The 24,872-nt window shown below is 47.3% G+C and overlaps 1 protein-coding gene across 3 annotated transcripts in view; it reads right to left on the reverse strand.

Moving 5' to 3' along the window:
- LOC144733931 (mitochondrial adenyl nucleotide antiporter SLC25A25-like) overlaps positions 1 to 18,075 on the reverse strand; it is a 52,661-nt gene extending 34,586 nt beyond the window's left edge. For 2 of the 3 annotated variants that reach the window (XM_078615951.1, XM_078615950.1), the window contains exons 1-2: positions 15,393 to 18,074; positions 1,069 to 1,195 (exon numbers count right to left, since the gene is read on the reverse strand). In XM_078615951.1, the coding sequence (XP_078472077.1) occupies positions 1,069 to 1,195; positions 15,393 to 16,169 (904 nt within the window). In that variant the 5' untranslated portion in view covers positions 16,170 to 18,074. Of the gene's footprint in view, positions 1 to 1,068; positions 1,196 to 15,392 lie in introns of all 3 variants that reach the window. The other variant, XM_078615952.1, reaches the window with a different exon arrangement.
- Positions 18,076 to 24,872: the final 6,797 nt, after the last annotated feature.

A 24,872-nucleotide genomic window follows, 5' to 3' on the forward strand; every position in this document is an offset into this window, starting at 1 on the left:
TCTGAAATACGGATCAGAATACGTGGACATTGTCACCTGATAAAGAGTTCAATATATCACGAATCATCGCTTCACCTGCATAGAGAAATACACCACGTGGATCATGGGGGGCTGTTTGACCATACTTCACCACATTAAGTCAGTGAGGGTTGGCGACGGTGAGGAAGCACAGACGTGGCAGCACAGCACAGGACCACAATGTGTTTTTCTCCACTGCCTCATTGCTGCCCACTACGTAGCCCAACAGCAGCCTATAACAACTGTGACATGCAGAGTGGTGAGCCCACACAAGCACTATCCAGACTCAACCCTGCTTAGCGTCCGGGATCTGATGAGCTCGGACACATTCTGAGCGATTCGGTTATAAGGCTTGTCATAGGAATGTTGGATCTCCGCCAACGACTCAAGACCAGCAAGAATAATCCATTGAACACTGCTTTTGATGGCTACGTTTTAGGCAAGGCTTTTTGAGCAATTTGGCCCGTTTCCTATAGGAGGCCTTCATAGCAACACAACTTTATACGAACATTGATTTTACTTTGGATCACCTGTAACTGTTATCGTGACCCCACGTTACAGATGGAAAGACATGTAATATGGACAGATACGTCAACGTTGATTCAACAGTGATCACAGGCACCATGGAAAGTAAATTGGAGCATCTCCTACCTCATACGAGCACAAGCAGGAACAAGCGCCACTCAACGCTCGTGTGACTATTACTCTAAACTTTTTTTTATTTGATCAGGTAATGCCCACTGAGCTGTACAGCTCTTTTTTCAGAAGCGATCTGGTTATCACAAACGATAGTTCTACAAAGTGGCTTTACGTGGAAATGTATCGTAGCCAAATACTCTAAACGCACGTTGATTCTAAATGTGAAGGGAAAACCAAAGGACCCGGAGAAAAATTCACGCGATCACGGGGAGAACACGCAATCTCCAAATATACAGGCGTCAGGGTCGGGATCAATCTCACGACCTCCTGCCTACCAGGCGATGTAGTTAACATCTCGCCACCACGGCGCCCTACTGTGAACGTGGAGACACGGCACGAACCGCCACGTACCATCGTTATTCCGGTCCAGGCTCTTGAACGTGAGCCACAGCTTCTTCTCGTGCTGCTTCACGTACCGCACAAACTCCTCAAAGTCGAGCTGCCCATCTCGGTTCGTGTCTCCAACGCGCAGTATCTCCTGAAATGGGGAAGAACGATCACGCACATGCATGATTTTCCACAAAGCTTTGCGATGTGCGTTTCTGTTCACGGAACTATTTAAAAGGCACTGACGGCAACGCTGCGTCAGGCATCGCGTGCAAAGGTGGACAGAGAAAACAAAAACGGAAGCGTGGTGAGGTGTGTGCGTGTGTGTGCTTGGAATTACAAATGAGAAACAGCGAGAGGAGAACGTGGATCAGAGAACAAACGGAAGTCAGAGACATCACACCGAGTGTCAAGGAAAGTTAAGTGGGCTTGGCTAGAACACATCGCTAGAAGAGATGATGGCTGATAAGAGGACACTGGTGAACGAGAGGAAACACATCATCCACAGCACAACCACTGCTGGCAATTATTTCACTGAACCCAAAGGGACTGTGGATGAGTCGATCCCCGAATTGGTGTTGAACTCACAACCTTAAGATTGAGCGATCAGTTAACCGGTCACCATCTGCTTCCCCGGGAAGGCCTCAACAAGTCTCAAGCATTGGGATGAATGGCCAAATCCATTCGTGAAAGTTTGGCTTGTGGGTGCAAGCCGGAGTACAGGGAAGATGCGCCTCACGTACGAAGGGGGTATGACACTCAAAGCTCCACATGGATTACAGAAACAATTGCTGTACCGCCCTCTCTCGGCTGCCTCGCAGCGCAAACCTCCAGCACCTGGTATTACCAAACAGTTCCCCAGTCTCGACACCGTTTAGCTTGTGAGATCCAATGCGATAGAGTGCATTCAAGGTCAGAATTTATTACCTATATTATGCACACACCACAATTCCAATAACCGCCATTACATAAAGCAGTTTATGATTAAAAAGTATATATGTACAGCTTTTTTATTAAGGCACTGCTGGATGAAGTCCTTCGCACGCTGTGCAGGTCATGACGTTATTTAACCATACTTCACCATGCTGGTCAGTAGGGGTTGGTAAAGGCAATGTAGCGGCAGTGTAGCGGTTAGTGCACTGCGCTCACGGCCAACACCAGTGACAATGATCTGAACTGGTCCTGGGCCTCTCCTAGTTCAACTCAGCCTTAAATGAGTACCTGGTGCGGTGTGTAAATATCGCCACTCGGGGAGACAAAGGCAGCCGGGCGTGGTACTGGCCACCCAACCCCTCGTGTGCCGTTCTGGCCCTCATACGTGCTCACTAACAGCACTTGCCCCAACAGTCTATACGGGGGATCTTTGTCTTGTAAAGTCAGTGAGTATCCACGTGGGAACCTAAGAGTACAGTACAACAATGGATTTTCGTGCACTCCTGTCTGCTAACCAGCATGTAACACAGCTCCACAGCCACCCATCCCACTCCAATGTCTGCCTGGTGGTCACCAATCAAAGCACTGTCCAGGCTTATTAAGATTCTGAGATTTGCTGAGATTTGGAACATTTTGGGTCACCGGTCATAGGCAAGAATAAAGACAAAGATCCCCCGTATAGCCTGTAACAGACTGTTGTAGCAAGTGCTGTTAAGGAGCACCTATGAAGGCCGGCACAGCACACGAGGAGGATGGCTGGCCAACACCACACCCGGCCGCATGTGTCTCTCCAATGGCAAGAACACACACACACATAAACACAGTAGTGATTAACACATCCTCACAGCCGGTCATCCAAAGATCATAAAATCGCAAAGAAAGTCAAGGACGTGAACAGGAATGTCGCTCTTTGTGCAGACCGAATGTGGACCAGGGAGCAATGAATTACCTGTGCTTCTCTCCTTAAGCCAAAAACAGTTTCATAACACGCTCGAAACCCAGGAGCACAGAAGTCCGCGACCTACGTTTCTGTACCCCCTCCCTGCGTCGTGGTTTGCGCTCTGTCCAGGGGTCTCATTGAGATATAATAAATACTTTTTTTTAAACCACTGGTGTATAAGCTCGCCAAGACGGTTTGTGCTTTCCTGCAGGGTGGGCGTTAAAGATAATGTTTTGACATTTAAGCATTTATTTATTTATTTATTTCATCCGTGAAGGCCATTCTTTTTTAGGGGAACAATGCAGTTTGGGTGAAAACGCACGCAAGCCAGCAAGCAAGTAGCCAACTCCCGACCGACCACCCGGCCGAAGGGCTGACAAGGCGCACGCGTTCGACGTACACAAACACCCAGCCCACGTTAAGCACACATTTAGACGCCTCTTTAAATACGACACGTGTCATGTGTTACAAATGCTGGCCGCCATACAGACACGTCCCTGCTGCAGAGTAACTCACGACTACGTTGCAGCACGCGGAGAGTTTTAAACTCACATTAGCGCACGCCGAGCTGCTATTTATAATAACTTAGTGCAAACGCATTGCTTCTCCTGCAACATGATCACTGCAATAGAGAACAAATATATACACGCCGGTGTCTGCACCGGCCCAGAAAATGACATTCAAAACATCCAGGCCTGCGATTTTATTAACAGGCCTGAATAATTGGTGGCGACACAGCCGAGAGGCAGAGAGTTTGTCGTTTGTCGCGAAGGTTCGCGGTTCGAGCCCACCGGCCGCCCTGGTTAATACCGCGGGTGTATCAATAACTCCCAAATGCGTACCGTCTGCTTCACTGTGGACATGAATGATCCTGCGATATCAAATGAAGAGAAGAAGTAGTCCACGTGTGGGCTGGTGTCATGGTCCAGATTTTCCGAAATGACTCACCAACCACACACCTGGCTAAACAAACTCACTGGAGCATGGAGTCCCGGCATATTTGGGGCAAAAAAAACATATAGCAACATTGCCACCTGCTTTAAAATGACTGCAAGATGACACAATCATTCGCGAAGCACAGTGCCTTCATGGTAGCCTTGTGCTGTACGAATGGCACAGATCTGATATAATATTTTGATGAATAATTGATGCAGAAGTTTTGCAGCGTTGCCAGTGTGTTAGAGCGAACGCTGTGCACAGCAGGAGGCCGAGTGAACTGCACTCCGTAATACCTCCTCATGAATATTGCAAGCCGTGAGCAATTGACCCATTAATAGATTAACGATCAGTGAACGTTTCCAATGTAGTGCTTCGTTTGCTCACACTGCCTATAACCAAATTCGCCCGATCTCGACAGATCTCGGAAGCTAAGCTCTACCGAGTCCGCACAGTGCCTGGATAGGCGACCACCATGCATAACAGGTGTCGTAGAGCTGCAGTGGACCTGCGTTGTCAGTCGGGGGCAGTGTAGCAACAAATCCATTGTTGTACTGAACTATGCTCTAACCTCTATGCTCACCAAACCGCACTGACCAGCACGGTGAAGTATGGTCAAATAGCCCCCACAATCCACACGGTGTGTGGAGGCCCTCATCCTGCAGTGAACTGTTGCAGGCCAATGTAGAGGGGAGTGCAGCTACATACTTCAATGCTACAATGTCTATGATCACCAGACCATCACCAAGCCACACGAATCAGTAAGGTGAAGTACGGCCACAAAAACCTGCACAGTTTGGGGCGGCACTCATCCACAAGCGGACTGAGAGAAGGGCTGCATGTGTACATGTAATGGAGAGCTTTAGAGCTCACCGGATTCCTGCAGTATAGCATCCTACATCCAACATTTCTACATGATCCACCAACGCTGCGTCTAAGTCTCTTGAGCAAAGGCATAATGCACGTGTCAACCCACCCCCTTAGCGATTCAATGACCTGCCACGATTTGGGGTTGCGGTTCAATAAACCACTCACCACCAATATTATCCATAGCTGGGAATCAAACTGAGATTGCTGAGTTCATAGCAAATCACTGCACCACTAGTTTGCCTCTCAACTAGCATCACAAGCTAGTTGCGAACTCCGGTCATCCTCGCAGAGGCTTTTGGCTAGCCATCGAACAAAGACGGTCACTGCATCGCGCGCTTTCAGATGCGCTTTTGCAGCCGTCTGGAACGATTTTCCTTCCGATATTAGGAAGCGACTGGAGCTATGCACTTTTAAATCATCTCGATTGAAAACAAATTCCTTTAGAACTGCTTTGTTGTGTTGAGCTTGTTGCCCTTCCCCCGCACGTCCGATGAGCACGGTTGGCTACATACGGTGCGAAAGAAGTTCAACATACGGACATGCAACCTAAAAGCAAAAAATCACCTGTGACTCAGCTTCCCTGGACAAAAAAAACCCAGAAGAATGAGCCATATTGCTGCATGACAAGGCAGGAAAATGTTGACAGCAGTCAACACGAATGCGAAACAAAACCCAGGCACCACACGGCACTAAAGCAACGTGTCCTGGAGTTCTGGGTCATGCCGATCAACTGCACCAAAGGGGCTAGAGCACTCCACGAAAAGCAAATTGTCAGTCACTCGGTTAGATTTCATAGCGCACGTAAGAACGTAAGCACACGGATGGGAATCCACCTCAGGTCAACTTGGGCGGGCGTAGACGTCGCCGTGTTTACTTGATGTCTGTTTGCTGCAGTTCCGAAGAACAAGCCAAAGGATTTCCTGAAATGCTCGAAAAGAACATTCGATTTGTCGTCAAAAGCTTTAACCGACGCAACTCTCCACAGAAGCCGCACATCCGCACGCAGCACAGGGCAAGCGGCGCTATTAATAGGAACGTCGCCCGCAAGCCAACCTCAGCGAAATTTTAAAAAAATATTAAGCGGAGAATATCCGTTACATTCCATGAACTTACGCTGGGGCCTAACACCAATGCTGACCTTTGAAAAATGTCACGCTGAACATTATCCCATCGCGCTCAGAATAATTGGACCGTTGATGAACGTTCAGGGCGACACAAACGTAGAGAACACCGATGAGTTACGAAAATACGCAGTACGTGTTAACGTTCAATCACCTCGAAAAGATGTTTTAAAGTGAGGATGAAAACACTTTACCACCACCATCATCATCGCTAACGAGCGTAGCATAACGAACTGAAAAATTTAGTGAAACACATTGTTGCCATCACAATATCTCCTTCTCCCATCACCTGTGCCCCCAAAGAGCAATATGCAAACAATCATAATTGCGCACACAATTAATGTTTGGTTATCAACAAACAAGAAGAGCAAATTTATCCTGTGGTGCGTGTTTACTCTGTAGATGACTGCCAGGATATCAGGAGCAAGCTAAGTGGATAAACACAAAACCTGGATCCACCTCCATATACTGGAGGGTTTCACTGTGATGTTTACAGCCCCTTCAAAATCCACTGCTGGATGAAGCCTTCCCCATCCCACCAGAGTCATGGGCGATGCTGGACCAACCCTTCGCAATTCAAGTCGGTGATGGCGAGGGGCTGAGAACCGATTCGGATATCACTTACGGCCGAGGTTATCCGTCGTCCGTGAACCCAGCTCAAGTTGCCAGGCTCAGGCTGCAGCATGGTTATCACGACGCTACAGTGACGCCACTCTGTCACTGTACTGCACAGCAACACCACCAATTCACTGGACAGTACTGTAAAGTCAAACAGCAGCACAACTGTAATACGTCTCAAATGTATTCCAGATGCAATTATTGAACCCCACCATGGCAATGTGGAATTTCCACCACTGGCTCAGGGCCACGTATATGAGTGCCACCCAACTGCTCATGTGAGCAAGGAGATCCCCCCCCCCCCCCCCCGTTTGACATTTTCACTCCAGTATGTGTAATTTGATGTGTGCATATACAGGCCTGCAGTGTTGCCACTTGCACTGGGGCGTCACGGCGGCGAGAGGTCAACTACCTCGCCTGGTATACAGGAGGTCGTGAGTTCGATCCCAACGCTGACGCCTGCTGTGTATTTGGAGTTTGTGTGTCTCTCTTCCCCATGGCGAGATGTTAACTACCTCGCCTGGTATATAGGAGGTCGTGAGTTCGATCCCAACCCTGACGCCTGCTGTGTATTTGGAGTTTGCGTGTCTCTCTCTTCCCGTAGTCGCGTGGATTTTTCTCCGGCCCTCCGGTTCTTCCCTCCACATTTAGAAACGTGCGTTTAGAGTATTTGGCTCGATAAGTTTTCCACGCGATTAGCCACTTCGTTGAGCTATCATTTGTGGTCAGGTCACTTCTGAAAAATAAGCTAATAGCTCAGTGGGCTTTACCTGGTCAAATAAAAGATTAGTTTTATTATTATTTGCTTACCTTTTACTATACTTTGAACTCCGATCGTGCTTGTGTGTTGTTGTAACGTTGTTACCCGCGCCTACTGGACATCTCTGAAAAATAGCTTCATAGCTCATCAGATTCCTCCAGCATAAACAAATAATCCGATTGTGATTCTGATTAAATAGCCCAATCGCTCGTGCGGACATCTCACGCGTGATGTAGCAGCAGCATCATTGCCTGTCATCGGGCCTCATGCCCACTCGTGTGAACTGTGCCCCCCTTAAGTTGATATATGCGTGTACAGGGCAGTGAGTCTCAGCGCTGGCGGTGAGTCCACTGCACGTACAGCACGATGTTGTCATTCCACTGCTGGATGAGGGTCCTCCCAACACCTTGGGTGGGGGGGGGGCTTTAAAAGATATCTGACCATACTGAAAGATATCTGACCATACTGAAAGATATCTGACCATACTTCACTACGCTGGTCAATTTGCTTTGGTCAAAGTGGGAAAAGAACGGGATTATTGCTGCACCGCCCTCTGCTGCTCGCAACGCCCACTCTGCTTGTCCATTGCCCGCGGTGGTGACCCAGCCAAGTACAATCCAAGCTCAAACCTGCTTGGCTTTCGAGATCTGACAAGATCGGCCGCATTCCCGGTGATTTGCAAGTCCGTCATATCCGTGCTCAAGTTCAACACACGCTGCTCGCGTGTACAACAGACACACGAGGTGTAACAGCCCACCAGCTGGCATACATACACACACAAAGACAAGCATTGCCTTAACAGACTGTTGGGGCAAGGGCTGTTAGCGAGCACCTATGAAAATCGGCCCGGTACACGAGAGGGTGGGTGGCCAGAACCCGCAGTGGCGATGTTACACATCGCACCAGGTATTCATTTGAGGCTGAGTTTACCTCGGGGAGGCCCAGGGCCGGTTCAAATAATCGTCACTGGTGTTGACCGTGAGCAGGAATCGAACCGGGGTCGCCGGGTTCGTAGCGCGGCGCGCCGACTGCTACACCACCGCTCCCCATACACAAAGACAAAATGAAACAGGCACACGAGAATACTCTGCCATACAGACACGTCCCATATACTGACAAGAGCAAATGTCACACACAAGCAAGGGAACACATCACAGTGTTTTAAAATGCAATACACGGGTCATATACGCACGCGTCTGCCATATGCCACTAAGTGGGAGCATCATGCTTGTGCCAGGCTAGGTGTACGTACCTCAAGTAGAAGTGAAATGGATTAGTTTCACGAGTACATCCCATGACACACTTGTACGGTATGTATAAGCGGTGGCGTAGTGGTTAGCGTGCTGCACTATGAAGCCGGCCATGACCAACATCAGTGGCGAGAGATGTCTGGACCAGTCCTTAGTCCCCCCACCCCACTCACCAACCCCCATTGACCAGCATGGTGAAGTATGGTCAAACATTCTCCTTGACTGACATGGCATGGGTCAGCCTTCAACCAGCAGTGGGTTTAGGCTGTAAATGATCATCATTCTAAGTGCAATGTGCACAAACATGCACACATACCACACCTAACCTTCAAGCATCAGTAAACAAGGCCATGTATCCAAAACACATGTATTCAAACGAAGTGCTTGTTGTTCTGGCTATAGAGTAACACTCCCAAATTTTATCCACATGGAGAAGCTGCTTAGAAACGAAAGCAATTAAGAGGAAAAGTCAAGTTGCGGTTTTTATTTTTACAAACTGGTAGGCGAGCCAAGCTATAACACACAACTTAAAGAGTTCAGAGTGGTGTGCAAACAGCTGATGGGTGTATTCATTCATTCATTGTTTTACTGGTGCACTGTGAGCTGACGATTACAGTTGAAGAGGTGTTTTCTATTGACTTGCATCCCAATGGGATTTTTGCACAGCGTTGGTGTACGGTGCTTTTTTTCTGGAAGATTTTGCAGTTTTTTCCTGGATTTTTCTGTTTGCGCATAGTCACTTTAAGATGTTTTCTTGTTCATGTTTTTGTTTTTTGTTTGTTGCGGTTGCATCCGATTCAAGAGCCGAATGGCTCACATGGCTATACCAAATAAATGAAACTGAAAACTGAAACTTCTAAGGAGTTTCAGCAGCAGCAACAAATTACAAAGAAGTTCTTTTCGGACCGATAGTTGTCTCATAATCTGCAGAAAGTATTCAAAGTGGTTGAAGTGTTGCCCCGAGGCAGTGCCAAACTCTATCCTGATTATCGGCGAGGACGTTTTCCCTATAAAGCAGCACAAGGCAGCAGCAGCGGTCGACAATTATGGCCACACTGCGATTATGATTCCTAACAAGGACAGAACTGGTATATCGTTGTTATACATAACAACTATACATACTATATAGTTGCTGCCTTAAATGATACGGCCACAATTTTTTACAATTTGGTGGTCTGAAACAGGGCTGTGGGAGTTATGCAACCAATACCAGGTCACGTGACACGGCGGGAGGACTGATGCAATGGTAACAATTGCACATTTTGCCGTCTAGAAAGCACCTCTGCATGCATTATACTACTCTCATCTGTTTTAGTGTCACGGAAATGCCATCTTTATGTCAATCCTCAAAGGCCAAAGGCAGCAGCAGCAGACTTCAACATGCTTTGTAGATTTTGACAAAGCACTCTGTCGCCTGAAGGGCCAGAGTATTGGGAGCTTTTCATTCAAACAGCTCAGATTTATGTAACCGTGGCATATTTCCGCACTTTAAAACCATGGGGTTATTTTCATAAATAGCACCTTCATCTTTCAAATCAGGCTGCCCGTTAGAGATTTCTCAATACGAGAAATGCAACCGGATGTAACCAAACAGCTTCAGAGTGGCCAACGCATAGTACGCCACCATACGAGATGCGATTGTGCATGTAGATTGGTAACTTTTGAGAGTTCCTTTGATACAGCCACTTAACCATAATCTATTCACTCCTGGATGAAGGCCTCACACCGCTGTCACCATCCCTCACAGGCATGAAGTGTCACATTCTATCTCACTCGTGCACTTATAAACTAACCTAAAACTACTAAACAATTTTTTTTATTTGACCAGGTAAGGCCCACTGAGCTATATAGCTATTTTCAGAAGCAATCTGGCCACATGATAGCTCAATGGAGTGGCTTATCATGTGGAAATGTATAGCATAGCAACCAAACACTCTAAAAGCATGATTCTAAATGTGGAGGGGAAAACCGGAGGACACGGAGAAAAATCCACGTGACCATGGGAAGAAAATTCAAGGTGTCAGGGTTGGGATTGAACCCACAACCTCCTGTATACCAGGCGAGGTAGTTAACATCTCGCCACTGTGGCGCCCTCCCTCCCCACTACGTGAACGGAGCTCAATGCTTAGTCTCTGCAGGGGTCACCCACTTAAGCACATTGCCTCGTTTGGACACCTTTCCATCGCCAATCTCGTCTACCGGCCATAATTATCATTTCTTCCGTAGCTCTGTTCTCCAAGGCTGCTTACTGTCCTTAACAATCAATATCACGTCATTGACTTGTGTTTGTTTCCTTATCCATATGTATTCCGCTTACCACGTCTCAGTTACACTAAGAACACTTGTCTTAAGAGTGGCTATCTCCAAGTCTCCACGATACCTCTTGAACAGCTACATTGATTATCAGCATCGTTCGGCATTGATTCTTGCTTGCGGGGCTATTGGTAAGAGTCCACAGGCGCGGCGCCATAAACAATACAGTGCAGCAGCAACCGCAGCAGACTTAAAATTCAGAGCAGGGCCCAGCAACCTCCTGCGAGCCTGCAGACCCACATGGACATGACGAGGGCTGCAGCCACATCTGGTTAGGGCACACAAGGGCACGTGCCTGCGCATGTCAACATTATTATAGTACCTGGGTGACAAAAAACACACCAAAAGGGCTATTTCAATGCGCTTCAGGAGTAAAAGATGTCCATGCACGGCCCTCTTATCAATTTACTGATGGACGCGTGGACGCGGGCTTCCCCACACCGCCAGAGGGTTATATGACTGTACAGCAGTAGGTTTAACACGCGACTAATATTATCCATAATAGAGGGAGTTTTTGTTGGGTTAGATCATGTGAATATAAATGTGTCGCTAAACCCGCCACCACCTGACACAAACAATTAGTAAGGTTTGTCACGTAAACAGAACATGGCAATTCGTTACTAGTTCAGCATACTGGTGTGTTATAAATGTTGTGGGTTTACTCTCCAACACACCCAGTGGGCTGCACTCGTGACGAATTGGCTGTGTCAGGTGGTGGCGGGTTTAACGACACATTTATATTAATGCAAGCTAACCCAAAAATGTTTACCCTATTATGTACATTAGTACTTCACCACGCTGGTCAATGCAGTTTGGTAAGGGAGGGGATCAGAGATGAGAAGGCACAGAAGTACAAGGTGGTCCAGATGTCTTGTGACCCCCATTTAATTCTCGACAAAAAAATTAAAACAGAAATTAATATGCAAAGTCAAAACATGTTCGGGGTCAATTAATTGGGGGTCACAAGACTTCTGGACCATCCTGTACAGTTACAACAATGTATTTATCTGCACTGAAGTAACATATCAGAAGCAGCCTATAACACCCGTTTTAAGCATGATAGTCGCCCATCGACGCACTATCCTGTAGGGTTTGGACAAATTGTCAATTTCGTTCGTCATTATTGTTGATTACTCAGGACTCTTCAAAAATTATGGCGCGCGCCAACATCCTGCCTCCCGAAGGCAGGAAACCCCTATTCCAGGCCCCGCGGCATGTGACAGAGTATGCCAATGCCAGTCAACCAAGCCCCACCCATCACCTCCCGTTCAGCGGCACACGCTGCTCTGAGATCAAAGTGATAAAAAACACTTCTCTTAAATCCGACCGACTGGAATTGCGTGGCATCCATCCAGCCGTAGACCCCAGTCTCAATTCCTGCCCACAGCAGCCTGCCCGGCGACATTCCAAAGTCCATGACTGTATTTGTTGATGAATGCTTCTACATGGATCGAGGCGATGCCTGACTTGTGGGACACAAGTAAAAAAAAACACAAATCCATGGTTACCAGATCAAATGCAATGCACGCAGTGGATTTATTAAAAGATATTTGCCAACTATGGGTATTTACTGTACTGTATTTTGTGGTTCAGGGTACATGTACACAAACAACCCTTTTGTTAATCCACTGCATACCATGTGGTTGTGGGGGTTAATTGGCCATACTTTAACCACGCTGGTCAACATCTAAAGACGGCAATAGCAATCTATTCACAGCAATGCATCCATCCTATCTTTTTGTTAAGTGGGGCTGTTAAAACCTTCTAAACTCAAAGTTCAAAAAGTCACACATGACATTAGGATTCAATTGGACCTCGTTTTTGCGTGCTAATCATTAACTACACAATCCACTGTTGCATGAGGGCTTCCCCGATTCAAGTGGGAAAGCCGCTGTGGCAAGATGGCAACTACCTCGTCTAGTATACAGGAAGTCGTGGGTTCGATCCTGACCATGACGCCTGCTGTATATTTGGAGTTTGCATGTTCTCCCCATGGTCGCGTGGATTTTTATCTGGGTCCTCCAGTTTTTCCCTCCACATTTAGAAACATGCGTTTAGAGCATTTGGCTGCTATAAATGTCCACATGATAAGCCACTTCATTGAGCTATCGTTTGTGGCCAGGTCGGTTTCTGAAAAAAGAGCCACATAGCTCAGTGAGCTTTACCTGGTAAAATAAAAATAGTAAAATAGTTAGAAATAGTCGGTGTGTTTGTAGGGGTTCTTTGACAATTCTTCAGCACACTGTTCAGTTCGGGTTAAAGATAGAGGGCCTAGTTATGTGATAAGTACAGTACAATAGGTTGTTCTGATGCCTGAAATATAAAACCAAAATCCCTATGATAACCTGTGAGTACGGTATATGACTGTGACCCATGCAAGCGCTAACCAGGCTCAAACCTGCTTAGCTACCGAGATCTGCAATTATTAACTACAGCACTACAATTGCATGGATGCAGCAATAACTATATCAATGAATACATTAAAGCAGGGTTAGCCTGGGGGTACAGTACGTACTTTGAATATCCAATTCTCAACATTTTTTCTGACCAACACTTATAATTAAAATTTGGTCAGGAATGGAACTTTAATTCCATGCAAGCCACGCCATGGTATTGACATTACTGAATAGGGGAAAAAAACACCTTCGAGCCTTTATTGCTTTCCAAATAAGCAATTATTCAGCCACTGAATAAGAATCCACGTATTCTCCCATCCAAATACAGTACGAAGCAGGCTTAGCCCCACAGCTTATGAGATGGCACAAAATGTATGGTGATTTGGCCACAGACAGACAGATCCTCAACGTATAGTTAATTAATAAATGTCCTCTTGCATTTTTGAGTCCTGAAACACCAGCTAATAATTTCACGGTACTTTAGCGAGGTCAGAGTCCTGACACATTGACTAAAAGTCCTCTTGATTGGCCAGGTATCACTTAATCCAGGAGTTAGGACGCTTTGCCTTATGGAGGTCCGGAGTAGGACTCTCAAATGATCTGGCAGGCCACACATTCGCACACACCTTAGCGTTAGCCAGTAACAACGCAAACACAACAAGGTGCGTGTGTCAATCTAGTATGAACAGGCCCCTGTTGTGACACAAGTGACTAAGCGCAAGAAAATTAGAAACACGGTGTAGATGCCAGGTCAAAAAACATTGTACCCGGTTAGTGCAGCTTCTATCTACTACGCTTTAAATAGCCCACAGTGCGTTTGCGGCCACCATTCTCAAACCATGGGCACAGAGAGCATCACTGGCCACATAGTAATAATACCGGAGACCTCTTTGATCATTCGCCGGGGAAGAATATCAGATATGCACCATAAGGTATACTGTGTCAAGTCACCAACCTCGGCCTAACACAAAAACGCACTCATTACACACAAGTGCTTGCCACAAATGAACCACGATACCTCGGCGATCTCGTCAAGAAACATAAACCACCATCACGCGGACTCCAATCATCCTCACAGAGGCTTGTGGCTCACCATAGAACAAAGACGGTCGCCGCATCGCACACTTGCAGACGCGCTCCTGCGACCGTCTGGAACGCTCTTCCTTCCGATATTAGGAATCCACAGGAGTTATGCACTTTTAAATCATCTAGATTGAAAACGGATTTCTTTGCAACTGCTTTTTAGTGTTTTGTTTGTTGTCCTTCCCCCACACCACCGATTAGCATGGGTGGCTATGTACAGTACGAAAGAAGTGAAACATACATACATACTCACACAGAGAACCATAGACTCATACAGAGATACCTAGAATTCACACAGAAACCAATAGTTTTGTTGTCCTTCCCCCGCACCACCGAATAGCACGGTTGGCTACGTACGGTGCGAAAGAAGTTCAACATACATAAGTAAAAAAAAGTAAGGCCACGATTCTGGCAGCGACGGTTAAATATAGTTTCCAAGTTGGAGACCTCAAGCGGCCCATGAGCCGAAGTCGCTGCCTTCATACGCCCCCGCGGGTCGCAGGTTTCCCAGCTGTGAGAATTGAACCCATTAGCTCCACAACAACTGGAGTTGATACGCAAGATTACTTTTATTTTGCCTTGAATAAGCGGACCCATCATTTAAATGCGAGTGCCGTGGCCACGAACAGCTGGTAAGGACCGCGTGCTGCATTTATTTAACTGCTGATGAGACCCGTTTCGTCGAAACCAGTCCTGAACGTGGGTGCTTGAACAAATGCGACTGATGCTGGATGTTGGGTCTGCAGGGCGAATGAGTCAGTGTAAGCTGATGATGCCGGATGTAATTACAAGCGAAACGTCGAACTCAAAATTAGAAACGTTGTGGATTTACTCTCCAACACATCGGTGGGCTTAAGTAGTAACTAATAGGCGCGTTTTGTTTACGTGACAAATCTGATTGGCTGTGTCGGGTGATGGAGGGTTACGACACATTTCCACTTACGCGATCTAAACCCCAAAAACCTTTATTGTGAACAATATTGGCCGCCAAAGCCTCCACTCCGTGTTAAACCGACACGCGCACTTATCATATGTCAAGCCGCAGGGGGCTCTGCTCATAACGGTGCCGCGTATGCTTCGGCCACCAAGGAACCTTTAAAACGTCACCGAGACCCATAACGCACCCACCTCGTCAACTCCCTCCATGAGCTGCCCCGACCCAGCGAGCCGCAGTCCGGCACGGAGCTCGTCGATGTCCACCTTCCCGTTGCCGTCCGCGTCCAGACGCGAAAAGAGCCTCGCGAAGCGCCCCATGTCACCGGCGGAGTCCACCTCCTCCACCTCCCCCACCTCTGGCGAGGACGACTCTGCCCAGCCTTGGGGCGGGTGGCCTCCTCCTGGGACACCGCACGGATGTTCTCCCGGGAGCTCGGACGCCTGGCCACGGGCCGAATGTTCTGCCGCAAGGCCCCCTCTCGAAACGTCGTCCACCGAGGGTCCTCTCGCCCGGTCGGGCACGGGGACACCGGCCCTTGAGAGGCCCCCGTCCGAAACGTCGTCCACCGACGGTCCTCTCGCCCGGTCAGGCACGGGGACACCGGCCCTTGAGAGGCCCCCGTCCGAAACGTCGTCCACCGACGGTCCTCTCGCCCGGTCGGGCACGGGGACACCAGCCGACGGGGTTACCCTTGAGAGGCCCCCGTCCGAGACGCTGGCCGAATGTGCGCTTGGAGGAGGAGGGTCGGCTCCCGGAACGTCGACCGAAGGCCCCCCCGCTGGCTGGTCAGCTCCCGACCCACCTGCCAGGGCTGGTTTCGCCAGGGCGTGTCCTGGCGAGAGGCCGCACGGGGGCTCACTCGGCCCACCAGACGCAGAGGGGACCCCGGGTTCGACTCCACCACCACCATCAGCGCCGCCACCACCAGCATCTCCACGAACCTTTGAGACGTTCGTCGTCTCGTCCATGTTCCGACTTGTCTCTTGAATCGCTTAATTAGCGGGCGAGCGTCGGCTTCTGTCTTCCCCCCCCCCCCAATTAAGGCATACCGAGAGCAACGCTGGTTTTTTTAGACGTCTATGGGTGGTGATACAATGGTGAGTCTAACGGAGATCATTCGGAACTGATTGAGAAACCCCCGAGGTCCATGCCCGTCACGCACCGATGTTAGATTTCCACCCTTTCGTACGCCAAAGCGTCGCTCGCTATTCACCGTGCATCGCGTGCCACTACCGCATTATGCATCAGCAGCGCGCAGCGGCGGCAGCAGCAGCGCGCATCATCATCATCAGCGGCAGCAGCAGCAGCAACACGCGTGTCGCGGTGACCAGCGCTTAAAGCACCCGCTGAGCGTGCGCGCGTGTTAAGCGCAGCGCTAAACCAAACAAACCATCGCCACGTCTCGCGAACGGCGAAATGTAACAGCGCATACAGTGTCGGCGGGGTTTGTGTGTTTCCGCGTTACGGTTTGGGTTTTTTTTACACATGGCCCATCGCTATCTATCGCCGCGGCTCGATTCAAAAAAATGTCTATCGGGTTTTTTTGTTTAAACCCCGGCTGTCGCTAACGCTGCTGCTGCTGCTATATCATCATCAGCTGCAGCTGCAGCAATACAATGCTGATAAAGCAATACAAACGCGGTGTTAATATCGACGACGACGACGTAGAAAGACCACACGGTCGGGGTACAGCGGAAGCTTTAATGAGGCTTAACCCGCACACGCAGCCCGGCTTATATCGGCTGTGGGCGGCGTGGGCTTAGAATAGCCCCCACCCTCCACACACTAAAGATAAAGGTCCCATCCCCGGCAAGGTAGCCTCCATAGACCGCCGGGACAAGTGCTGGGAGTACTTGACAAAAGTGCTGCACCTGTTCAGGTGGGAGCGGACCAAAAACCCAAAGTGAGGTGGAGTGGCCTGAACCACGGCGGGTGCTCATGTGTAGACACACCGCAACCAAGGCTGGGTCGACCTATGGAGTGGTCCAGGGGGCCGGTTCAGATCGCAGTCACTAATGTTAGCCGTGGAAGGGAATGGCAATTTGTGTGCAGCTGGGGTTGGTAGCTCACCGCTCCACACAACCACCGCACAGATGCAACGCATCTCCAACCACGAACACAAAGCCAGCGACCATCAACGTTCCTTCCGCCCCCTCTCTTCCTCATCTTACTCGTGGTCGGATTGCATAACTAACCCACGAAGGCCCAACACACTGCTTCACCCATTACGACCGGGCAACTGGCTGTTCATATAAGGCACAGATGGTGAACCTTTTAGCTTGCAGGACTTTCGAATACCTTTAGCGGATAACCACACGGAGACACACACGCTTAACGTTATCCAAAATAACGCGAGCAATCATTAAGGCTCGTTGTGTTTTCAAATGTATAACCACAGTCTTGCCCAATTGAAAATATTTCCCTATACAGTACAGCAGTGCCTGATCAGTGTGGCCAATATGGTTGCAGCAATGGATAACTAATTGGTTATGTTAGGTGGAGGTGGGTGTATGACAAAAATATATATCATGGATAGCTAGCGTTTGCAGGAAGTGGTAGGCCTCATGTGGCATGTTTCCTTTATAAAATACTGTAAATATAACTTCATCAAATAATAATCGCAAACTAGGGGCATCATATTAACCTTTGGGGTGGAACTGTGGCGCATTTCTGTTTTACTTGGCACGATGAACCCGTAACCTGAGTTCGATTCCCGTCCATGGCTAACACCGGTGCCAAGTGATCTGAACAGGTTCGAGGTATCCCCTTCCCCAACCCACACTGACCAGCATCAAGTAAACATTATTTAGATGTATAAGGCACCCTTAAATCATGAATCTCAGAGTGCCATGCATATACATGGAAAAAAAGAAGTGAGAAGTAACTGGTGAGAGAAAGACTAAAGAAATAAGCTGGAGAACTACAGAGAGGAAGCCTTTTTAAACAGGTGGGGGTCTTCAACTAGGACTTAAAAATCTCCATCAGCTGCAAGTTCCTGACCTCCTAGGGCAGGGAATTCAAGATCCTGGGTACTGTGTAGACAAAACCCCAGTAGCACACAGATGTATGGGATGGGGGAAGCCCATTTAAATCCTTGAACACAAGTAGGGGAATCTTAAACTCAACGCGGGTTTGAACTGGTAGCAGATGCAGAGACATGAGCACGGGCGTGACAAATGTATATATGTTGAACTTCTTTCACACCGTACGTAGCCAACCGTGCTAATCGGAGGTATGGTCCGGAAGAGCAGTGCGAGTGAGTAAACTGTCAGTCACATTGTGGACAGACTGTCATCTTATAAGGAGGGTACTCGGGACATGGCAGAGCTTGGCAATGCAATAGCCAGGACGGGAGATGACGAGCACGTAAACCAGTCTCTTAAAATCGACGAAAAAAGGAATGTGGTGAAGTCAGGTAACATTCCTAACCGTCGATTACAACATTAAGGAGGCCGACCCTGGACAACCGGCGGGGAAGGGCGGGGGGCAATGAGAAGGATCTCAGTTCCATCACTGTTAAGTTGGAGAACATTTCTGCCGCTTCTCAGATTTTATGAGCGAGAGCGGCGATGATAGTGCGCAGGCCGAGGACATGCAGTCCGATCTCAGTTGAACATAGATCCACGTGTCGCCCACATAGCAACAGTGACAAGCCCTTGGTGTTGGGGAAACGTTCCAAGCGCAGCCCATATACACACACTGACTAAAGTGGGGTTAGAACAGATCCATGAGGGATGATGCCATATACAACCGGACTATGAGAAGTTTTAAACCTGCCTATAGTGACGTGTCGCACACAGTTTGGTCGGTTGGAGTGGAACAATTGCAAGGTGGGGGCACGAGACCCCCATCACGAGTTTCAACTGCTTGAGTAAATTATATCGAAATGTGTGCTATGATCAAGCAGAATCTTTGTCTGCAGATGTTAACAACTCACGGATGACTATCACCAGATCTGTCTCGGTGCTGTACCCAGGTCTAAAACCTGACTGAAATGGATCAATAAAGGTGTTTATGCACAAATGTTGATGAATCTCTATGGCACGCTCAAGTATGTTGGACAAATATGGGAGATACTCTTAGTTCTTTCGGTAAAGTCACGTAGGTAAAAAATGAAATTAAAATTAATAAAAATAAAACAATAAAATCACGACGTTTCGGAGGCAACACAAGTCTCCGTCATCAGGTGGGACCGTCAAGTGATGCAGCAAATCTGGCTGTGACGGTCCCACCTGATGACGGAGACTTGTGTTGCCTCCGAAACGTCGTGATTTTATTGTTTTATTTTTATTAATTTTTATTTAATTTTTTACCTACGTGACTTTTCCGAAAGAACTAAGAGTATGAATCCTTGCAGTCACGAAAGCTTCAAATCTAGAAAAAATATAGGAGATTTTAAATTGGACGGAAATCGCTGGGGAGTTCCAGGTCGAAGCCAGGTTTCTTCAAAAGTGGTCATACTGCTGCCACTTTGAAAAATGAGAGAACTATACCAGTTTCGAGGGACCCTTTGAACAGATCTAAAACAAATGGGGCCACGTTAGCAAAGTTTTCCCGACATGATCATGTGGTGAGCTCCGAAAGTGAAATCATAGAACTCATCTGACACTGTTCCCTTAAAAAATGGATGGTGGAATTCGGGAGGGAGAGAGGTACCGTTGGTGTTAGCAGTAATTGAGAGTGAATGGTGGTGATTTTATGAGGAGTATATGTTCCAGTGGAAATTAGGCTGGCAAGATGGACAGAGTTCGCTTGTAGTAGCTGAGTGATATTGTAAACAGCTGTTGATGAATAGTAAGACCTGACTTCCTCCAGACACGCTCAGATTTTACGAACCATTCATGTCATCGTCCATACTGTCCTGAATACTATGGGAAGGACTTCATGGCAAACGTCAGTCGAGTGCATCTAGGTAATCAAAAATTTGCAAAAGAGCAGGAAATTATAAAACAAATCAGTCTCCTCAACAGAGATGAGGCTGGGCACAGAGAGGCAGGGAAAGGCAAAGGCCTCAGTAATCGATACAGAAGTAACTCTTGAGTGTACGGTAAGAAATCTGGCGTTGACAGGAAGGGCATCTCGAAGGTTACGGCAGAATGATCAGATCAGTCTCTATCGGCAATGGGAAAGTCGCTCACTGGGAAGCCAATGGAGCAACACTTATTCCAGAGTACTGTATGTCCGAGGGGTCGAGTAGGGCCTTGGATATGCTGTGTGAGACCAAACGACTGAAGAATGGAAAGGAAGTCTCGACACTGAATAATTTAATGGAGCATTTACATGAATAATAGGGGTTTTCCCCTTTTTTCTGGCAACAAAACTGAAACCTTTTTACAAGGAATCATGTGTGCATTAGCCACAATACTTGTGTTCAAAATGCAAACCAAAAACACACTGATAATATTTACGTGAACAGGTACAATCTCGGGTGACAGTCAAGATCGCAAACAGCAGACATTAATCCTGTGCAAACAAGCCCCGTGACAAAAAGTCACGGGGAAGTCTTAATCCGGTGATGGATTGACCAACGTGCACTATTAAGGAAAGCAAGGGAGATTGGGCAGGACACATCGGTTGATGGGATGATGGTAGATGGTTGAGACTGGTAACAGAATGGCAGCCAAAGGCCGGAAGACGCCCGAGAGGGCATAACACCGCGCAGATGGAGCAAAATGAGATCAGCTCATGTGCATGAGCTAGATGTATTGTTACGTCGCAGAACTGTAATGGCGACGAATTATGGGTGTCTACATTCAACAATGGATAGAACATGGCGCATGTTGACGAAACAAACAAGCAAATACAAGAATGAGTTCAGGGACTCTATTCAAATATTAAATCTGAACATCATTGGCACAGGATGTCTCGCTATCAGGGGAGACCTTTAATAAGAACAGGGTACAGAACATGATAAAACATGCAACCTCATTATTATTTTATTGATAACCAGGTACACGGATAATTAAATGAACAGAACAACACAGTAATTGTATACAGTGCCAACTCCGGCCTCTTTGGAAAATAAATAACTTCAATTTGCATAACAAGAGAGACGCTGACAAAACACACCGAGCAAAGCTTTTGCCTAACCAACGTCCGTGAATCAATCCCTGAGAGCTAAAACCTGCACCGACTACAGATGACGCAATCAATTATCGTGCAGCTGTTGAATTATTCATGGCTACTCAACACCTGTGTCACTTGCGATAGACCCTGGCTTGGTATCGTAACGACGCATTCGCTTCAAATGGAAAACCAATACAAACTCTGCAGTAGTGTGCGACTGCGGGCATCTAGAACAGACCGTAGCACAACACAAACAGGACCCTGCGGGGTGGGCTGGTAGGAACGAATAACCAAATAATATAAACATAATGTATTATTACACTTGTTAAGCCAGGAAAGCCCCACTGAGTCAAAAGGTTTTTGTAGGGTCCTGCCAAGTGTTTGCAGTAGGGGTCGATGTTGATACACGGACGGACGGACGGACGGACGGACGGACGGACGGACGGACGGACGGACGGACGGACGGACGGACGGACGGACGGACGGACGGACGATATAATCTATTGGTGGTCTGGTCCACTTCGTTCCTACCAGTATAACGACGCAATGTCCCATCCACAAATACGAAGGAGACATCACAACGATACACGACTGCGCTGGCTCCTGACGCGGTTGCCTGGGCTTGTGCCACCTGAATGTGAAATTTTAGTTGTTGCTCTGCATCTACATCAGCCATACGCAAGAAGAAGTTTCTAAGGTTGCTGCGATATATATTTTACAATAAAATACAAGATACATTTTCGTGACGATTATTTCGATATCAGATTCCTATAACTTTGTAACTGTGCTACAGATTTCAATCGCACCAGTGTGTGCCTTGCTGTAGTCCCCGTACGAATGACGATTCGTGAAATGTTCTTGGGTTATCGGTGACTCGACACGATTCTACTACTGCCACATTACAACCCATGCCGCTTACACCGCACGTGCGATCCGTTCAACAATCCCTCTCTTAGATCATTAAAATAGCTACGGAAATTATCGCATCATTTGTCTGACGAGCTGACAATCACTTTAGTTTACGTTTTTTTTTGTAATGCGCTAATGTAACTGTGAATAGCTGCTTATTTACAACTTTAATCATTGTGTTCGGTTATTGTATGAATACTTTGTCACGGAATAACATGTTTTAAATGCTGTAATTTACGTGACAATATCTCTCTCCACTGCATGAAACCACAAGGACTCAACTAGAATCAACATCACAGCTGTAAAAAACACAATCCTCGGTAACTGGTTCTTTCGGTAAAGTCACGTAGGTATAAAATAAAATAAATTAAATCACGACGTTTCGATTGCAACACAAGCAATCATCATCAGGTGGGAAACCCACAGCAAAAATTGTTTTTGCTGAAGTGGGAGAGAGATGCCGAGGTAAGAGGTTATATAGGTAAGAGAGGGGGGGAGGGGCAAGGGAGGGGGTAGGGGGAGGGGAGCGTGGACGCGAGGGGAGGGAAAGGGACTTTACCGAAAGAACCAAAGAGAATGGATCCCTGCAGTAACGAAAACTTCAAATTTAGAGTGAATCCTCGGTAACATACTGGACGAACACCGCTCCACCATCGCTATAAACTGATCGTCAAAACTGGTCGTCATCTGTCAGTAAAGTCTCGAACATCCACCACTCCAACTCCTCCTAACACTACATCTGAATAGGGGGTAGGATTGTGGGGAGGGTTAGGCTTGATCCGACAGCTCCACACTAACGCACACACGCACGTGTGTGTTTGTGTGTGTGAACAATGTGACAATTAGGGTGAAAGTGGATGGGCAAACTCGGTAGTTGGCCATTTGATGCTGCTGCCACTGGAGTAATTGCAGTCACTATGCCAGCCAAGCCATTTATTTGAATTCAATTATTTGGCGAAGCTGTGTTGGCAGCGGTGCTCGAGCACGATTTAACAAAAACAAATCTACACATTCCTTAATGACCCTTTTAGTGAAGAAGGGTCATTGCCCGAAACGTCGCCTCTTGTATATGTTTCCTTTAAGGTCACTGGTGTTCGTGACGAATATGCATGTCTATAACTTGCATGCAAATAGCGCCATCTGCTGGCTCCATTGGGGTCTGCACTTTCATGTACATTATTAACATAACGCGTTTAACACTGTTAATTGTGACAAAGTGAAACGAGTTTAACACGTAGGCTTACGCGAACATATTATCCATAATAGAGGTTTTGGGTCAAATCGCGTAAATATAAATGTGTCGTTAAACCCGCCACCAGCCGATAGACAATTAGTAAGATTTGTCACGTAAACCCACTACAAACGTAGTGGGTTTAGGGGCCATCCATAAATGACGTCACGCGATTTTGGACGATTTTGACCCCCCCTCCTTCGTCACACGGCGTCACAAAAGTTCAGACCCCCCCCCCCCTCAAATATGACATCACAAAGCTCTGCCCCCCCCAAGGTGCGTGACGTCATTTATGGACGGCCCCTTACTCTCCAACACACCGGTGTGTTGAACTACAGGAGAAACGAATTGGCACGTGTTGTTTACGTGCCAACCCTTACTAATTGGCGGTGTCGTATGGTGGCGGGTTTAACTACACAACATTTATATCTACGCGATCCAACCAAAAAACCTCCATCGTTATGGAATATCAAACGAGCAGCATCCGTGCCTTTTTGCAAGGGACACACGCCGGGGGGCGGGGCTATGCGGGTGACGTCATCACGCAGACGTGCGCGGTGACGTCTCCACGCCCTCGCATCTGTGGGCCAGGGGTCGACGACGTTAAGCGCGATGACGTCATCACGTCGCCCTTCATCCCATTCGCAGTAACGTCACCGCGTAGCAAGTCATAGACGTTGACTTAAAGTAATTATAGATTTGAAGATTTCGTGACTGCAAGGATTCATACTATTAGGTTTTTTTCGGTAAAGTCACGTAGGTAAAAATAAAAATAATAATAGAAATAAAATAATAAATCACAATTCTTTTATTTCTATTATTTTATATTTTTACCTACGTGACTTTACCGAAAAAAACAAAGAACAAGTCATTGACGTGCCTTTCAGGGACGGTGGCTATTGACATCATTAATTTCCTTAACACGCATGGGGGGAAACCCATCTTCCGGAAGATTTTAACCCGGAAAATGTAAGATTTTGACGCACTTCACGTTTGTAATGTTCAACCAAAGGTTGGGAGGAGCGTCTCATAATCTGATAGGTGTGAAACCAGATTTGTTAAAAGTGAATGCTGGACAACACGTTTGGTGTGCGTCTTATTTTACAATGCGCATTAGCACTTGCCCCTACAACCTGTTAAAGACTACCCTGTACCGCAAGATCTTTGACCTGTGTTTGGGACCAGCTTGGTGAATTAGAATATTTACACGAGGAATCCGAGGAGCTATAAAGCTCTTTTCACACATGTCCAGTCGGGGCTTTGTCAGAACGTTGCAACAATTAAACACGTGTGGAGTGCAACGCATGGGAAAGATAAACAAAGCCCTTGAAAAATACAAATGAAACTAAACTATGTTTATCTTACCTGGTAGGTAAAGCCCACTGAGCTATTGACGTATTTTTCAGAAGCGCCCCGGTCACAAATTACAGCTCAACGCTGGACACAAGTTTCGTGTCCCTTGTTA

This window comes from Lampetra planeri, chromosome 49, assembly GCF_965212315.1.
Source record: "Lampetra planeri chromosome 49, kcLamPlan1.2.h2, whole genome shotgun sequence".
In the NCBI taxonomy this organism is placed as follows: Eukaryota; Metazoa; Chordata; class Hyperoartia; order Petromyzontiformes; family Petromyzontidae; genus Lampetra; species Lampetra planeri.